General features: G+C 42.5%; 1 protein-coding gene across 6 annotated transcripts in view; it reads left to right on the top strand.

Annotated features, from left to right (window-relative positions):
- The window catches only part of LOC140191925 (tensin-2-like), a 262781-nt gene extending 253912 nt beyond the window's left edge, over positions 1-8869 (top strand). For 5 of the 6 annotated variants that reach the window (XM_072249806.1, XM_072249808.1, XM_072249807.1 and 2 more), the window contains one exon: positions 2119-8869. In XM_072249806.1, coding sequence (XP_072105907.1) covers positions 2119-2260 — 142 coding nt within the window. In that variant the 3' untranslated portion in view covers positions 2261-8869. The remainder of the gene's footprint in view (positions 1-2118) is intronic. The other variant, XR_011883961.1, reaches the window with a different exon arrangement.
- The last annotated feature ends 8078 nt before the right edge of the window (positions 8870-16947 follow it).

Genomic DNA, 16947 nt, shown 5'->3' with positions numbered 1-16947 from the left:
ACAATATATATTAATGATTTAGATGAGGGAATTAAAAGTAACATTAGCAAATTTGCCGATGACACAAAGCTGGGTGGCAGTGTGAAATGTGAGGAGGATGTTATGAGAATGCAGGGTGACTTGGACAGGCTGGGTGAGTGGGCAGATGCATGGCAGATGCAGTTTAATGTGGATAAATGTGAGGTTATCCACTTTGGTGGTAAGAACGGGAAGGCAGATTATTATCTAAACGGAGTTAAGTTAGGAAAAGGGGAAGCATAACGAGATCTAGGTGTTCTTGCACATCACTCACTGAAAACAAGCATGCAAGTACAGCAGGCAGTGAAGAAAGCTAATGGCATGCTGGCCTTCATAACAAGGGGAATTGAGTATAAGAGCAAAGAGGTCCTTTTGCAGCTGTACGGGACCCTGGTGAGACCACACCTGGAGTACTGTGTGCAGTTTTGGTCTCCAAATTTGAGGAAGGACATTCTTGCTATTGAGGGAGTGCAGCGTAGGTTCACAAGGTTAATTCCCGGGATGGCGGGACTGTCATATGTCGAAAGATTGGAGCGACTGAGCTTGTATACTCTGGAATTTAGAAGGCTGAGAGGGGATCTTATTGAAACATATAAGATTATTAAGGGATTGGACATGCTGTAGGCAGGAAGCATGTTCCCGCTGATGGGTAAATCCAGAACCAGAGGCCACAGTTTAAGAATAAGGGGTAGGCCATTTAAAATGGAGTTGAGGAAAAACTTTTTCACCCAGAGAGTGGTGAAAATGCTCTGCCCCAGAAGGCTGTGGAGGCCAAGTCTCTGGATGTTTTCAAAATAGAGATGGATAGAGCTCTTAAAGATAGCGGAATCAAAGGTTATGGGGATAAGGCAGGAACTGGATACTGATAGTGGATGATCAGCCATGATCACAGTGAATGGTGGTGCTAGCTCGAAGGGCCAAAGGGCCTACTCTTGCACCTATTGTCTATTGTTCTCACTTGCAAGGTCAACCCCAAGTGCAGTCAACATCGAGTTCTCAATCATTCCAGGAGACCTGATGTCTTGAATTGAACATACCCCTGGAAAGTCTGCCCCTTGTCCAAAATCAGGTTGATCAGAGGGTCCCTGCAGCCTGTGGGATGGGCCCTAGCCACCCACAATTTTTCTAAATGTGTAAACTCCTAGAGACTTAGCCACACAAGGGCACAAACATTCAAAGTTTTTCAAAACTGCTTTGTAAAAGCATTCTTTTAGATAAATCCCAAGTGTGACCTTGGGGTTCTGGTCACCTCTCACTTTAATTCTCCACCAAAACCTCTCTGTCTTTGGCTCCTGGACTATTGTAGTGAGGTTCGATGTAAATTTGAGCAAGAGCACCACATCTTTAAATGGGCACATTACACCCTTCTGGGGTCAATGTTGATTCAACTCTTTCTAACAATGATTCTGATTCACAATTGCCCCTCCTCTGAACCCATATTTTGTGTCTTCGCCTATCTCTTACTTGTTCCCCTTGCCTTGTAGCTCCACCACTTGTGTCATTCAGTCTCTCCTATTCTCCACCCACACAGACATTCCCTTTGTTCTCTCCACCCTCCCCTTCTTTTTAAAATAAAACCAATTTCATTTTCATCATTTCCCATTTCTGATTAAAGGGCATCAACCGGAAACATTAACTCTCTCTCCATAGATGCTGCCTGACTTGCTGAGTATTTTCCATCTTAACTCAGATTTTCAGTATGCTCATGACTTTGCTTTAGTATTAAGAGTGTTATTTGCTGCCTTCTCTGCTGGTGTCCTAAGAAGGAGGCTGCAGACTCCCAGCTGGCAGAGTTGCTGAGGCTAGACACTGAGTGTTGGCAACCTGTGTCTCACCACACACTAGGGGCAATTTACAACATCCAATTAATCAATTAATTCACACATCGTCGTAATGTGGAAGGAAACCAGAGCACCCAAGAAGCCCCTCAGGGTCACAGGGAGAACGCATAAACTCCACACAGACAGCACCAGAGGTCTGGACTGAAAATGGATCTTTGGAGCTTTGAGACCAAGGGATACCTTGCAGCGATATTCAAAAGAATGGTACATGAGTGTTGAGCATGGTACTTCAATCTCCCTTTGTTTCTCTCTCTTGCAGAATGTTTGGTTTTGTGGCGAAGAAACAGGGAAGCACATCGGACAATGTCTGTCATCTTTTTGCTGAACTTGACCCAGAGCAGCCAGCATCCGCCATAGTGAACTTCATCACCAAGGTCATGCTCGGGCCACAGAAAAGATGAGATGGAGATTTGCTGCATTCAAAGACAAACCAAAGGTGTCAACTGGCCAGACAGGGATAGCTAGCTCCTGCTATGTCACCCAAAGGAACAAGCTTTAGAAACATCAGTGTTCCTCTTAAAAACAATCCTTTTCTCTGTATAAGGTCAACTTGCTCTAGCCTCTATGTAGATATTCATATTACACGAGGTTCCTTTTAATCTCAACTCATGTTTGATGGCTGCACTTTGTAAAGTGACAGTGTTAGGTAGGGTCCCACTCCCTCACAGCCTAGTCCTCCTCAGAGAGTGAATTCAATCATGATGAGTTAAACTGATCGCACTGCACGCTGCCTGCATTGTGCTTCACTGAGGATCCTCATTGTAACTGCCCATATAAATGGGAGCCCTGCGGGCTCGATCATTGAGTAACACCACATGTTGCTAATACAATGGGTATGTGCAAAATGTTTAGGTGGGGGACTAAACAAGGAGGAAAGGGGCTGTAGGGTGATTAAAGGGTAGTTGATTAATTGGGACCAATGTTAGATCCAGATTTATGAAGCTAAGAACTCACTCAAGCTCAAGTGTGAAGTTTCTGAAGTACCTGGTGCTGCAGTGTGGATGTCACTGGCAGCTTGGAGTGTTCACATGAATATTGCAGTTCCCTAAAGGCACCGCCATCCTTCGTAGTAGAATGTCATTCTGCACTGGTCTTTAATTATAAGGCTACCCAGTTCAGAGCAGGTCTAACTTGTAGTATCAGTCAGACAGTGAAAGTGTAATGTTGGTCTGACATTTATCGAGGCTTTCAATGAAAGCTGTCGGGAGAACAAAGCTGGTGATACTTGAAGACGAAGTGTAATGGATTTGGGATTCCTTGCCAGCAACTATAGCACAGCTTAACTCACCAAAATGTTATTTTATTGAATGAGAGAAAGACCAGTCCTTCCTACCTTTTCCAGATCAGGTTAGGCTGGCCATAAACCAGTTCTTGTATTAGAGTGGTTTGGACATGGGCTAAGGTGTATTTCCGGACTCACAAAACCAGCTGACAAACCTAGTCTGCTCAGAACACAGGCTAACTAAAGAGTGGAGGAAGTAGAAAGTATAACAAACTCTCTCCCAGTAAAGTCAAAGTAACCAGGCTTTCCCTGAAGATGGTTTTATTATCTACAAACTAAATTTGCCTTCCCAAAACAAAATTCCATTTGGAGACTTAATTTACAAGGGCTTCCCTCCCAGTTCTTGGACCATTACACATCAGTAGGTGTACTTGGCACCAACTAGGACCAAGGACGGGTGCTATGCTGAAGCATTCCCAGGTGTGAGCCCTCACTGCCCCCCTCGCACATCTGCATTTGGCCAAGTGCTAACTTTTGCTACACTTCCCATTGGATAGATGGAGTGGGTTACACTTTTAAGGTTATTCTTAGCACCAAAGCATTGAAACATTAAAACCCATCCCATGCCCTGTGGCTCTGTCCTTTCCTCTGCCCACATGCCCATATTTACACTGAGAAGTAATAAGCCTGGCATTTTTAAAAAACTTTTTCATTGCCTATGGTAACAACATTTCAGATCAAAGTCCTTTCACTGGAGCACTAGCAAACCTTCCAGTGAATGGTTATTGACCTGAAACATTAATTCACTTGCTCTCTACACAGACACTGCCTGACCTGCTGAGTGTTCGAGCACTTTCTGTTTTTAGGTCTGTGATTGTTTTTGGACAACTCAAAAACATTAGCCGTTGGCCTCCCAGGATCTCACTGCATCTGTCCTGAACTCCTTTGCTCTGCCTTTGCCCCACTGGATCTTCAAGGACATGTTTGAACCCCTGCCAGTAGCCTGTTTAGTTTTGATATCAGCCCACCCAAATGGTCAGCTCAGTCAGTGCAGTAGTGTGGTAAGCCATTTTTCATGGCTACCCTCACCCCAGTTCCCACTGGACTGAACAGCTTTCCATCTCTCCCAACAACTATCTTTGGTTGATGGATGATTTTGTGCTGTGTCTTCCTGAGTCAACTTCACCTTGGGACCCTTAGAACAAATCTCTTGCCCCACCCTATCCTCTTAACACCCCCCCCCCACTTCCCCCCATCATCTGACTGTAGAAGTGGAGCAAAATGGAACTTGGCATTTTCATACCCTACAGTTCTTCTGCATATCACCTCTTATTCCAGGAGTACTCTGTGAATCAGCCTTGACTAATGTTGCATTCAGTTGTTTGGATCAAATGAGCTGGCCTACAGAAGCACTCATATGCCTTTGAAATGCTTGTGTAAAATGCCTAGTTCTTTATTATAATGTAAACAAGAACTGTGGAGCTAGTAGTGAACAATTTAACAGCTCAGCACCAGATTCCTGGTATGTAATATATGGTGTGTGTATGTAATATATTGTGTATATGAATGTGTTGGTGACAAAGATTGGCTATTATGTGATCTCAGAGTAGAGTCACAACACCTGACAAATGGTGAACTAATGTGATAGTTTCTGCTGTGCTTATTAAATATGCCAATATGTTTTATTGTAGCACATAGCTGAGAGAGCCTTGGAAACAGATTAGTATTGAAATATTATTTCTATAAAGTGGCTGGGTTATGCATTTGGCTGAATATGTGGCTATCCCTCCAGACTTTTGGGTGGATTGCTCACATAATATGACCCAGTGCAAAATCTTGACAAGCACAAGTAAAATGAATGACTTGGTCATCATTGCACTGCAGATTGTAGGATCTTGCTGTGTATTACCTGCATGGCACAACTCAGAAGCTGTTTCATGCATTCCTAAATGCCTTGGGCATCTCAAAGTTGTGGAAGGTTTTGTAGCAATGCAGTTTTTTCACATTACAGCTTACAGCAGATTTGGTCAGAGGTTGCCACAAACACAAGTCAGCCTTCCAATACCAGACAATAATGGCTTGTCACTGAGTATATGTGCAACAAGTCTTTTTTAAAAAAAAACATGGCGAGTAAGGGATAGTTGGTATTGGGAAGGTTTTCAGCTGCTTTTGATGGTGAGTGAATGTAGACCCTTGCCCAAAACTAAACCACTCTAAACAGCCATTTTGTACAGAGGCCATCATTCCTGTAGTGTGGAGATTCATCTTTCAAACTAAAGTGTTTATGAATGGCCTTCTGGTTGCGTGCTGAAATAAGACGAATCGCACGCTTTCATTTCAGTGAAGAAAAATATATTTTTATGGTTTTGCTCAGATATAGACACATCAAAAATATTAATCCAAAAGATTTCAATATTATGATAAACTGTCACAAAATGTCAATGAGTCACTGCTAAATGTGTTGTAACCTTTATGTTTAACAATATATTCAAACAAGTTCAGCTTCACAGATTATTGAAGATTGGTGCTCCATCTAAGAACTACCAGAATCTTGCTGACAATGTTGCTTTTCTTTTTTTTTGCCTAGGGGAGAAGGAAGGTTGATATGGTTGTTGAAATTGGGAATGGTGAGAGAGGAAGTTTGTAGTACATCGCCCAGCAGTGCATTTCTGAGTTCTGCGTGTTTTCAGATTGGCAGCACGACTGAGAGCTGGCTAATTGGTGGGCACAGTGGCTTGTGGATCATGAGTGGGCAACGTAGATTTTGGTCATGAAACATGGCCTCACCACACCATTGGAAGTAGAATCCCTTGAAATCCCAGGAGCAAGATACATAGAATAAGACCACAGAAGATGAGCAAGGGAAAAGTCAGCATATTTGAGCTATAGTAGCAGAATAATTAGCCATTGATTCAGAGACATAAGTTCAAATTCCATCATCATAGCAGGGGAATTCAAGTTCAGGTACAGTAATTAAATCTGGAATAAAAAGCTATGTAGTGGCCTGGATCTATGTTATAATGTATTCTAAAAATGAGCAGATTCTTAGAAATCCCTACTGATGTAATGCACAACTGTGTTTAAGCAAAGGAAATCTGCCATCCTTGTGATTCCAGACCGATCAAAGTGGTTGACTTTTAACTGCTCTCTCAGAGCCACGTGGCTCAGGGTCTAGGGAGGGATCAGCAATAAACAACATTGGAATTATTACCACTTCACCTGGGCTTCCTCCAGTTAAACAGGTGGTGGGGAAGGGAGAGAGAGTCAGAGATTGCTTTTTGGGACCTCCCCTCCCCTCCCCTCCCCTCCTGCATTGTGTGCATAGTGTTATATTTTACATAAAGATAGACAGTAGCCTTTCTAATTCCTGGTCTGATTTTTTTTTCCCCATTGCAAAAGATACTATCTCTTCTGAATGATTACGTAAAGTACATGAGGGGTGGAGAGGGTAAGTGATGGTTGCCCACCAGTGCCCGTAACCCACTGTGCCCATGGGGTGTGGCTAATACTTTGTAAATCTGTGAGGCTGAGGTACCCATTGGACCGAGCAGCAAAAAGGTATATATTTGAAGAGCTTTCAACATACTGTATATTACATATTTTAATCAAAGTCTATAGTTTTATTTGTATAGCTCAGACATTTATTTTGCCTGATAATGGAGAATTTATGGAAAAAGCTTTAGTCAAGAATGTATAATATATTATACTTACGCTGTTATTTCTTTGTGTACGTGGTGTGGTATCAAACACCAGCTAAACAAGTTCTGTGTATTCTTTTGTGGGTGTGCCATGTGTAAGTGTCTGGTTTCCAATTATGCAATGTTGCAAAAAACATGGAAGATCACCCCTTGTTTTCTTTTTTTTAATTTAGCTCCAAGGATACTTCTGCCCTTTTCCCCAAACCTTTCTGTGAAGCTGTCTGGTGCAGATGGCACAGGCCATGATCTTGTGCTGAACTCAATCAAAATGACCATCCAGTGGATGAATATTCAAATCTCCATTAGCTATACTGCCTTCCCCAGTTGATTAGTCTGCCAGTGTGAATTGGAAATTGGAGCACCAGTTTCCCATCAGAATTTACCATGAATTGGATGCTTGAGGGAAGTTCAGGAGGAAGTTGGATGGAGTGAGAGTGGTGGGGATTATTCATGTGAGATAGCAAGGTCTGATCCTGATTCACCTATCTTTAGAAAGTCCAGGTCAATCACCACCCCAAGCACCCTGTTTCCATATTAATCAGTGCGACAACTTTAAATTTCTATTAATTTTCAAATCCTTCCAACAACTCACCCCTTCTCCATCCCTTTAATCGCCTCCTACCCAATAACCCTACAGTCCAAGAGCATAATCCTACCTACACAGACACTAACATAGCTCCTGGACCTCTTCTATAGTTGCCACTGCAGTAAGAAGTCCTTTCCCCAACATTGACAGCTACATTTAGCACTGGAAATACCTCCCAAATTCACCCATATGAGTTTTTGGTCATCTGTCCTTTTGCACCTTGATACCAGTTTTGGTTTGATGATTGCTCCCTTGGGATATTTCATTGCATTAAAGGTGCTGTAAAAATGAAAGATGTTGCTACTCTTCTTATCAGTGTAGGATTTTATATGGACCAATTAAAATAGCTCCTGATTATCATGTTTTCCTTTCAAAATTAATTTATTCATGAAAATGTGCAATGTTGTGAGTGCTTTCTAGTTGGGAAAAGTAAACCTTTGACACTTTGAGCTGCCTTATTCACTCTCCATGGCCATAGGTTAAGTTAATCAGCACCATTCAACGTCCAGATTTCAGTCAAGAACAGCAATTGAACAAAACTCATGATTAACATCCACAGGTGAAGACATTCACATCTGTGGCAGAGAAAATACTAAAAATTAGTGGGAACCAACAGGAGGATAATTCAGAGGTTTACAGAAAAAAAAAACAGTTTGAAAATGTTGCTGGTATAATTGTGAAAGAAGCAGGTTAGGTTTTTGTGCTTAAGCATGCAAAGCTGCTGTAGAACAGGGTAGGAATGTTGTGATTGCCACTGGAGAGTTCAGTAGAGCTCCTACTATTTGTCAGTTATAACATTAATTTTAGGATGAAAAGTAGGGTAAAAGACCTCTCATAATAAATCAGAGTAACTTGGACCTTTGCTTCCTTTATTAAACCTTTACCTACAGTCTGTCATTTTTATTTAATAAAACAGAAAATCCCGCTTTGCTAAAGCTCTACCTGGACACAGCTTTTGTTGCTGGGAAAGTGTTATTCCCCTCCCCTCTCTCCTCCCTCCACTTGAGGCACTCACCTTAACTCTGCCTTAGATTCCTTGTGCACACAAGCAAATTTCTAGCAAGGGTTTTCAGTGAATATGTGGGAATGCTGAATGACATCAAGGGGACTAAGGTGGTATATCTGCATTGCTGACCCTTTATTTGGTTGAGCTCAGCCAGATTATGTACTTAGCCCTGCCTCAATTGGAGGGCATTATAAATGCTGTTCTGTTGCGGGCAAATTTTGATGCCAACACCAGTACTAACTGTCATGTTTTCACCTCTGTTCCTCCAGATTACAATACCATGTATGAGTATAGGTGGTTGAAGCAGTGATTTTTTTTTGCTTTCTACCAGCATTGGGGGAAAGAAAAATGCAACAGCAGCGCCGCCTGCTGGAAGATGTGAGATGCTGTTGGAATTTGTTTAAATAGTTCCGTGCCAAGTCAGAGTTTATGGGATTCCTGTTCTGCAATGTATAACAGAATTTAATTTGTTAATAAAACAGCAATCGCTAGAAATTATTTCTAAACTCCTTGATCTGCATTTACATCATTTTATTTTAGAAATTAGTTTCAGTAATGTGGTTGGTTCTTAAACGCCTCTACTGAAATAGTTTCCCAAGTTCAAAGGCAATTGAGGATGCACACTATATCCTTGCTTTGCCATCGGCTCCCATATTTTGTTAAGAAGACAAGTTATTTAAAAAGCGTTTTGCTGAGCCACGTCAACAAGAAGGTACAACAAAAGAAAAGGCATTGCCAGACACCCAAACAGATAAGATGGTGTGGGTGAATATATGATGTTGGTTTTCAAAAAATGAAGTCAAATCAATAGAAAGATGAAATAGGGTTGGAAGATGTTGAATCGTTGTGGGTAGAGCTAAGGAACTACAAGGGTAAAAAGACCCTGATGGGAGTTACGTACAGACCTCGAAACAGTAGTAAGGACGTGGTCTACAAATCACAACGGGAAATAGAAAATGAATGCCAAAAAAGGCAACGTTACGATAGTCATGGGGGATTTCAATATGCAGGTAAATTGGGAAAATCAGGTTAGAGCTGGATCCCAAAAAGGGAAATTACTAGAATGCCTTCGAGATGGCTTTTCAGAGCAGCTTGTGGTTGAGCCCAGCAGGTGACCAGGTATTCTGGACTGGCTGTTGTGCAGTGAACCGGAATTGATTATACAGCTTAAGGTAAAGGAACCCTTCGGGGAAAAGAGGTAATGGAAACAGAAGAGAGGAAATTGTGTGGACTAGGTCAAGGCTGGGGCATTGTGCATTAAACAAAACATTGAAAATGATAGGGAAACACCAGACAAGATTGTGTGAGGAATGTCAGGAAGAGGAGTCAGTAGAACATGTAGTTCTGAGTTGCAGGAAGTATGGGATACAGAGAGAGATGATGAGAAATAAATTAAGGGAGTTGGGGATGCAGGAATTCACATTAAAAGGGTTGCTGGGCATGGGTGAGAGAGCACAAGTCCGGGTATTTTTAGCGTTTTTAAGGGGTACAGGGGTTTTTTATAGAATATGACGAATAAACAGGAATAGGATACTAGGATGGTCAAAGATGGGAGGGTGAAGTGTAGGTTTGTGTGTGTGTGTGTGTGTGATTGGGTGAAGGGATTTAGAATGTATGTCTAGTGCACATTCTGGAGCAGAGGGTGGCGGTAATGCACCATTAAGCTGGATGCCGACCGCCGTAAAACAAGATACAGACAGACAGACAGAATATAATCAAATTCACCCTGACATTTGAGAAGGAGAAGCCAAAGTCAGATGTATTAATATTACAGTGGAGTAAAGGGAATTACTGAGAATTTTGCCAACATTGATTGGAAAAGAACGCTGGCAGAGATGACGGCAGAGCAGCAATTGCTGAAATTTCTGGAAGCAATTTGGAAGGCACGGGATATATAAATCCCAAAAAGGAAGAAGTATTCTAAAGGCAAGATAACACAACCGGGGATAACAAGAGAAGTCAAAGCCAATATAAAAGCCAAAGAGAGGGCGTATAATAGAGCAAAAATTAGTGGGAAGTTAGAGGATTGGGAAGCTTTTATAAACCAACAGAAGGCAACTAAAAAGGTCATTCAGAAGGTAAAAATGAAATACAAAAGCAAGCTAGCTAATAATATTAAAGAGGATACCAAAAGTTTCTTCAGATACATAAAGTGTAATAGAGAGGTGAGAATAGATATCGGATCACCGGAAAACGATGCTGGAGAGGTAGTAATGGGGGACAAGGAAATCGTGGACGAATTCAGTAAGTACTTTGCATCGGTCTTCAATGTGGAAGGCACTATCAATATGGAGGAAGTTTGAGAGTGTCAGGGGGGCAGAAGGGAGTGAAGTTGCCATTACTAGGGAGAAGGTTCCTGGGAAACTGAAAGGTCTGAAGGTAGATAAGTCACCTGGACCAGATGGTGAACACCCCAGGGTTCTGAAAGAGGTGGCTGAAGAGATTGTGGAGGCATTAGTAATGATCTTTCAAGAATCACTGGATTCTGGAATGCTTCCAGAAGACTGGAAAATTGCAAATGTCACTCCACTCTTTAAGAAGGGAGAGGCAGAAGAAAGGAAATTATAGGCCAGTTAGTTGACCTCAGTGGTAGGGAAGATGTTGGAGATGATTGTTAAGCATGTGGTTTCTGGGTACTTGAACGCATATGATAAAATAGGCCATTATTAAAATGATTTACTCAAGGGAAAATCTTGCCTGACAAACCTGCCAGAATTCTTTGAAGAAATAACAAGCAGGATCGATGAAGGAGAATGGGTTGACATTGTGTACTTGGATTTTCAGAAGGCCTTTAACAAGGTGCCATACATGAGGCTGCTTAACAGATTAAAAGCCCATGGTATGACAGGAAAAATACTGGCATAGATAAAGCAATGGCTGATTGGGAGGAGACAAAGAGTGGGATTAAAGGGAACCTTTTCTGGTTGGCTCCCAGTAACTAGTGGTGTTCCACAGAGGTCTGTGTGGGGCTGCTTCTTTTTACATTGTGCGTTAATGATTAGGATGATGGAATTGATGCCTTGTGGCCAAGTTTATGGATGGCACAAAGTTAGGTGGTGAGGCAGGGAGCTTTGAGGACATAGAGGAGCTACAGAAGGATTTAGGTTAGGAGAATGGACAAAGGAGTGGAAGATGGAATACAGTATCAGGAAATGTATGGTCGTGAACTTTGGTAGGAATAAATGTGCAGACTATTTTCTAAATGGAGAGGAAATACAAAAATCTGAGATGCAATGGGACTTGGGAGTCCTTGTGCAGGATTCCCTAAAGGTTAATTTGCAGGTTGAGTCTGTAGTGAGGAAGGCAAATCCAATGTTAGCATTCATTTTAAGAGGACTAGAATATAAAAATAAGGAGATGTAATGTTGAGACTTTATAAGGCACTGGTGAGGCGTCACTTGGGGTATTGTGAGCAGTTTTGGGCCCCCTATCTTAGAAGGAATGTGCTGAAACTGGAGAGGGTTCAAAGGAGGTTCATGAAAGTGATTCCAGGATTGAATGGCTTGTCATATGAAGAGTGTTTGATGGCTCTGGACCTGTATTCACTGGAATTCAGAAGAATGAAGGGTGACCTCATTGAAACCTATCAAATGGTGAAAGGTCTTGATAGAGTGGATGTCGAGAGGATGTTTCCTGTGGCGGGAAAGTCTAGGAGCAGAGGACACTGCCTCAGAATAGAGGAGTGTCCTTTTAGAACAGAGATGAGGAGAAATTTCTTTAGCCAGAGAGTGATGAATCTGTGGAATTTGTTGCCACAGGCTGCTGTGGAGGCCAAGCCTGTACGAATATTTAAGGCTGAGGTTGATAGATTCTTGATTGGTCAAGGTGTGAAGGAATACAGGGAGAAGGCAGGAGATTAGGGCTGAGAGGAAAAATGGATCAGCCATGATGAAATGGCGGAGCAGACTCAATAGGCCAAATGGCCCAATTCTGCTCCTATATCTTATGGTCTTATGATAATAAGTAATAATTGTGGTTAGTTCAGAGACCCCATGGAATGTGTGGGTTGTCTCCAGGTGCTCTGGTGCCCTCCTACAATCAGAAGACGTATCAGTTGGTCAGTTAATTGGTCATTGTAAATTTGCTGCGATTAGGCTGGGGTTAAATCGGTGGGCTGCTGGGCAGCGCAGCTCAGTGGGCCGGAAGGGCCGGTTCCATGCTGTATCCCGAAATAAAATAAATAAGAAAAATCAACTGGGAAATAAATAACAGTAACAATGAGGTGGAGATCAAGTTCAGTATTTTATGTAATTAAAAGAATATGTCACAGAGAAACTAGGAGAATAAATCAAGCAAATCTGAATCTCAAGCAAAGATCCAAATTAGGACACTCAACCCTCCAAGCCTGCTCCAACCTTTAATAATGTTACACTTAGAGATGACCAGGCTAGTCTTTTATTCCCTCGAGAGTAGGAGTAGGAGTAGGGATGTTTCACATCATGAGATGTGACTGGTAACAGTCTTGTCCCCAGGGTAAGGGAGACCCAAACTAGGGTGCATCGACTTAGGGTGAGGAGAAAGATCTAAAAGGGACCCGAGGGGCAACATTTTCATACAGTGAGTACGTGGAATGACTTCTCAGAGAAACTGGTCAAGGCAGGTACATTTTAGAAGCACTTGGATAGGTACATGGAAGGGAGGGGCCTGGAGATATATGGGCCAAATACAGGAAATTGGGACTAGCTGGGTGGACAACATGGTTGGCATGGACTCAATGGTCCAAAGGGCCTGTTTCTATGTTGTTTTGCTTTATGAATCTAATAAGATCAAGATTGACAGTAACCTCAAGAGCATACGTGACCATAAAAAGGAAATGCAAGGATTGAGATAAACATTTAGATTGTGTGTTTGCTTACTGGAGAGGTGATCTCACACTGTACAAGATAGAAGGATGCTGAGAAGCTATTTCCTCAGAATGAAGAGTTTGGGATCTCAGTCTGGAGCAGAGACTTGGAATGAAGGGTCAGCTATTTAGGATTGAGATGAGAGATTTCTTCACTTGGAGGGTTATAAATTTAGAGGCTTTGGAATTCTGTTCCACAGGACTGCAAATGTTCAGTTGTTGAGACCAGGGCAGGTAGACTTTTGAGCAATAAGAAACTGGAGAGAGATGAGAATCTGGTGGAGCAGGTGCAAGGGGCCAAATGGCCTATTCACACTCATATTTCCTAGTTAGGAATATACAATTTTAAAATAAAAGGAGTGTGAGTACTCTTCACATAACTAACAAGAGGATGGGGCACTGATTGATGAGTGAGATAAAGATACTTTACACTGAAGTGATTAAAGAAGGAATTCCAAGCCCAGGAGGACCAAGAACACAGAAACTGCTGCTGAAGTATTCTACAGGGAACAGATCTCAAGTATCATCGAACCAACTCCAGCATCCGGTCCCGCCCCCCACACACACACACATCCCAAAGATATCTGGGTTAGTGGGTTAATTCCTCTCCTGGGTGAGTGAGTGGTTGAAATTGGGCAGTTGATGGGAATGCAGGGAGAATAAAGTGGGAGTAGTGGAGCTTTGATATAACTGGGTGGTTGACACAGACTCAGTTCATATCATATACAATCTTGAGATTTATCTTCTTGCAGGCACTCACAAAACAAAGAAACACAATAGAATTCACTGAAAACATACACACAATAAGACCACCTGTCAGTACATTGGAGCAGGGATCCAATACTGTGCACACAGTGCTATTAATTGAGTAATGAATCCCAAGGTGCAAACAAAGTCAGCGTCAAAGTTCAGGCAGATATCAAAACATCCAGAGAAATCCAAAAATCAGAATCGGGAAACAGGCAGAGTCAATATGCAGATGGACAGAGTACAGATACAAATACTGGAAAGGCTCAGGAAAATTCACTGGCACAATCTGACAACAAACAGGTGAAAACACAGGACTGAAATACACTGAGCAATAAACAGAGAGGCAGGTGATAGGTGGAGCACAATGAGACACGGGTGGCAGCAATACAGGTAATAATGAGGAACAGGTGAGAGACGGAGTACTCAGTGATACAGGGGCTGGAGTAGAGCAGGAGTGGGGACAGGAGCACATGGCAATACAAAACCACAGACTGACAGCAAAGGGGAAAACACACAAAAAGACAACGTTCAACTGGAGGTACTGACACCACCACGTATCCAATTTACAAAAGAGAATTCACGCAAATAGCTTTTTAAAAAAGTAAACAAAAACACAAGGAACACAAACTACAGAGGCCTCAAAAGTGAGTCCACAGCTGATGGCTGCTGGGCAACAACTGCTCCCGAACCTGGCAGCGCGGGACCCGAGACTTCTGCACTCCCCACCTGATGGTAGACCAGTCAAATGCAGACAGACGTCGTTGAACACTTGTTTGTCTTCTGCTCTCGTCCTTGGGTGATTTTAACCTTGCCTGATGCTTTAATCAGCAAAGAGTAATGAGGCTGACCACGGGTTCGTCTTCCTTGATGCAGCGTCCACCCCCAGCAATGCTCACCCCGGCCATACCTGCACTCTCCCAGGAGATCGTAAAAGTACCAAATAATTTAGTCGGTTCAAAAGTGCATCCTTAAAAGGGAGATTACAGGCTGCAGACTGCAGCGATCGCAGTTCATAAGTATATCTACTCAAGTATCTAGTAGTTTTATGAGCTGTCTGCAGAACATTGCCATTGGCCTTGGGTGACATCTTGCATTCAAGCAAGATGGTCCAAAGAGTTTGTTTATTTTTAGATTATGAAGACACGCAGTCCTCTTTTATTGTGATTTAGTAATGCATGCGTTATGAAATGATACAATATTTCCTGCTGTATTTGCCGCTAAACGCAGGGTTTATTCTCTATCTCTATCATTTTCTGTAGGTAGTCTAGTAACTTGAGCACTAGACATTCAACATCCCCTGCAATAGTGCTGCTTCTCACAAAAGTCTTGAATCCTATTGGCATGAGGTAGTTGAGTTATTGCAAAGTTGCGTTGGTTCAGTGTTTTACCACAGTTGGAAACAAACAGTGAAAAGTGAAAGATGGGCGCATATTCTGGAGTAGCTATTTTGCCATTTTTCTGCCGCAGGTAAAAGAACGACGAGGAATTAATCCAACTTTGCAACAATTTAAAAGTGGGAAACAATTGTCACATCCAAGCCCAATTCTGTCCTCATCCAATATGCCCACTTGCACTCAGACGAACAGGCTCCATTTTGGGGTTAGATGGGTCAGATGGCCTACTCCTGCACTTATTTCTTATGTTCTTATGTAAGGACCTTACAGATGTGCAAAACGTGATTGGTACCTGAGAGTCGCACTCAGAAAGACACAAATTCCACAGCAGCCAAGAATGTACGTCAATGTAGAGCTGTGCAGGAAACCCACTAGTGAAATGTTACAGTGTACAAAGTCCATTGCAGACTTAACAGGCTGAAGATCTCATATCCCTTTTGCCAATCAACTGTCCAGCTCTTGGCCCCATCCCTCTCCCTCCTGTCTTCTCCTATCATTTTGGATCTCCCCCTCCCCCTCCCACTTTCAAATCTCTTACTAACTCTTCTTTCAGTTAGTCCTGACGAAGGGACTCGGCCCCAAACGTCGACTGTACCTCTTCCTAGAGATGCTGCCTGGCCTGCTATGTTCACCAGCCACTTTTATGTGTGTTGCTTGGACTTCCAGCATCTGCAGATTTCCTCATGTTAGGGTCATAGAGAGAGCTTTTGGTACATTGGCTTTTATAAATCAAAGTATTGAGTATAAGAGTTGGAATGTTATGGTGAGGTTGTATAAGGCATTGGTGAGGCCAAATTTGGAGTATTGTGTACAGTTTTGGTCACCAAATTACAGGAAGGATATTAATAAGGTTGAAAGAGTGCAGAGAAGGTTTACAAGGATGTTGCCGGGACTTGAGAAACTCAGTTACAGAGAAGGGTTGAATAGGTTGGAACTTTATTCCCTGGAGCGTAGAAGAATGAGGGGAGATTTGATAGAGGTATATAAAATTATGATGGGTATAGATAGAGTGAATGCAAGCAGGCTTTATCCACTGAGGCAAGGGGAGAAAAAAACCAGAGGACATAGGTTAAGGGTGAGGGGGGAAAAGTTTAAAGGGAACATTAGGGGGGGGCTTCTTCACACAGAGAGTGGTGGCAGTGTGGAATGAGCTGCCAGATGAAGTGGTAAATGCTTTTAACATTTAAGAATAAATTGGACAGATACATGGATGAGAGGTGTATGGAGGAATATGGTCCAGGTGCAGGTCAGTGGGACTAGGCAGTAAAATGGTTCGGCACAGTCAAGAAGGGCCAAAAGGCCTGTTTCTGTGCTGTAGTGTTCTATGGTTCCATGGTTCTATAATGCCGTAGTTTGGTCCGGAAGGTAATGGGGATTGGGAATATGACCAGGGATTTTGGCTGTGTAACTAGGGTTGATACACAACAGGGATGGATTGGGGTGAAGAGGTTGGGAGAGAAGCTCCAGGCATCTGTGTACATCTGTGAGAGTGCAGCTCCTGTATCGCTGCTCATTAACTGTCACTGTGAAAACCAATGAAACTACTCCAATGTCGTCCAGGCAGCCCAGACAACTGTGTCCACACAGAC

This window comes from Mobula birostris, chromosome X (assembly GCF_030028105.1).
Source record: "Mobula birostris isolate sMobBir1 chromosome X, sMobBir1.hap1, whole genome shotgun sequence".
Classification (NCBI taxonomy): Eukaryota; Metazoa; Chordata; class Chondrichthyes; order Myliobatiformes; family Myliobatidae; genus Mobula; species Mobula birostris.
Note: the sequence above shows the minus strand (reverse complement) of the source record. Positions and strands in the feature narration are given on the sequence as shown.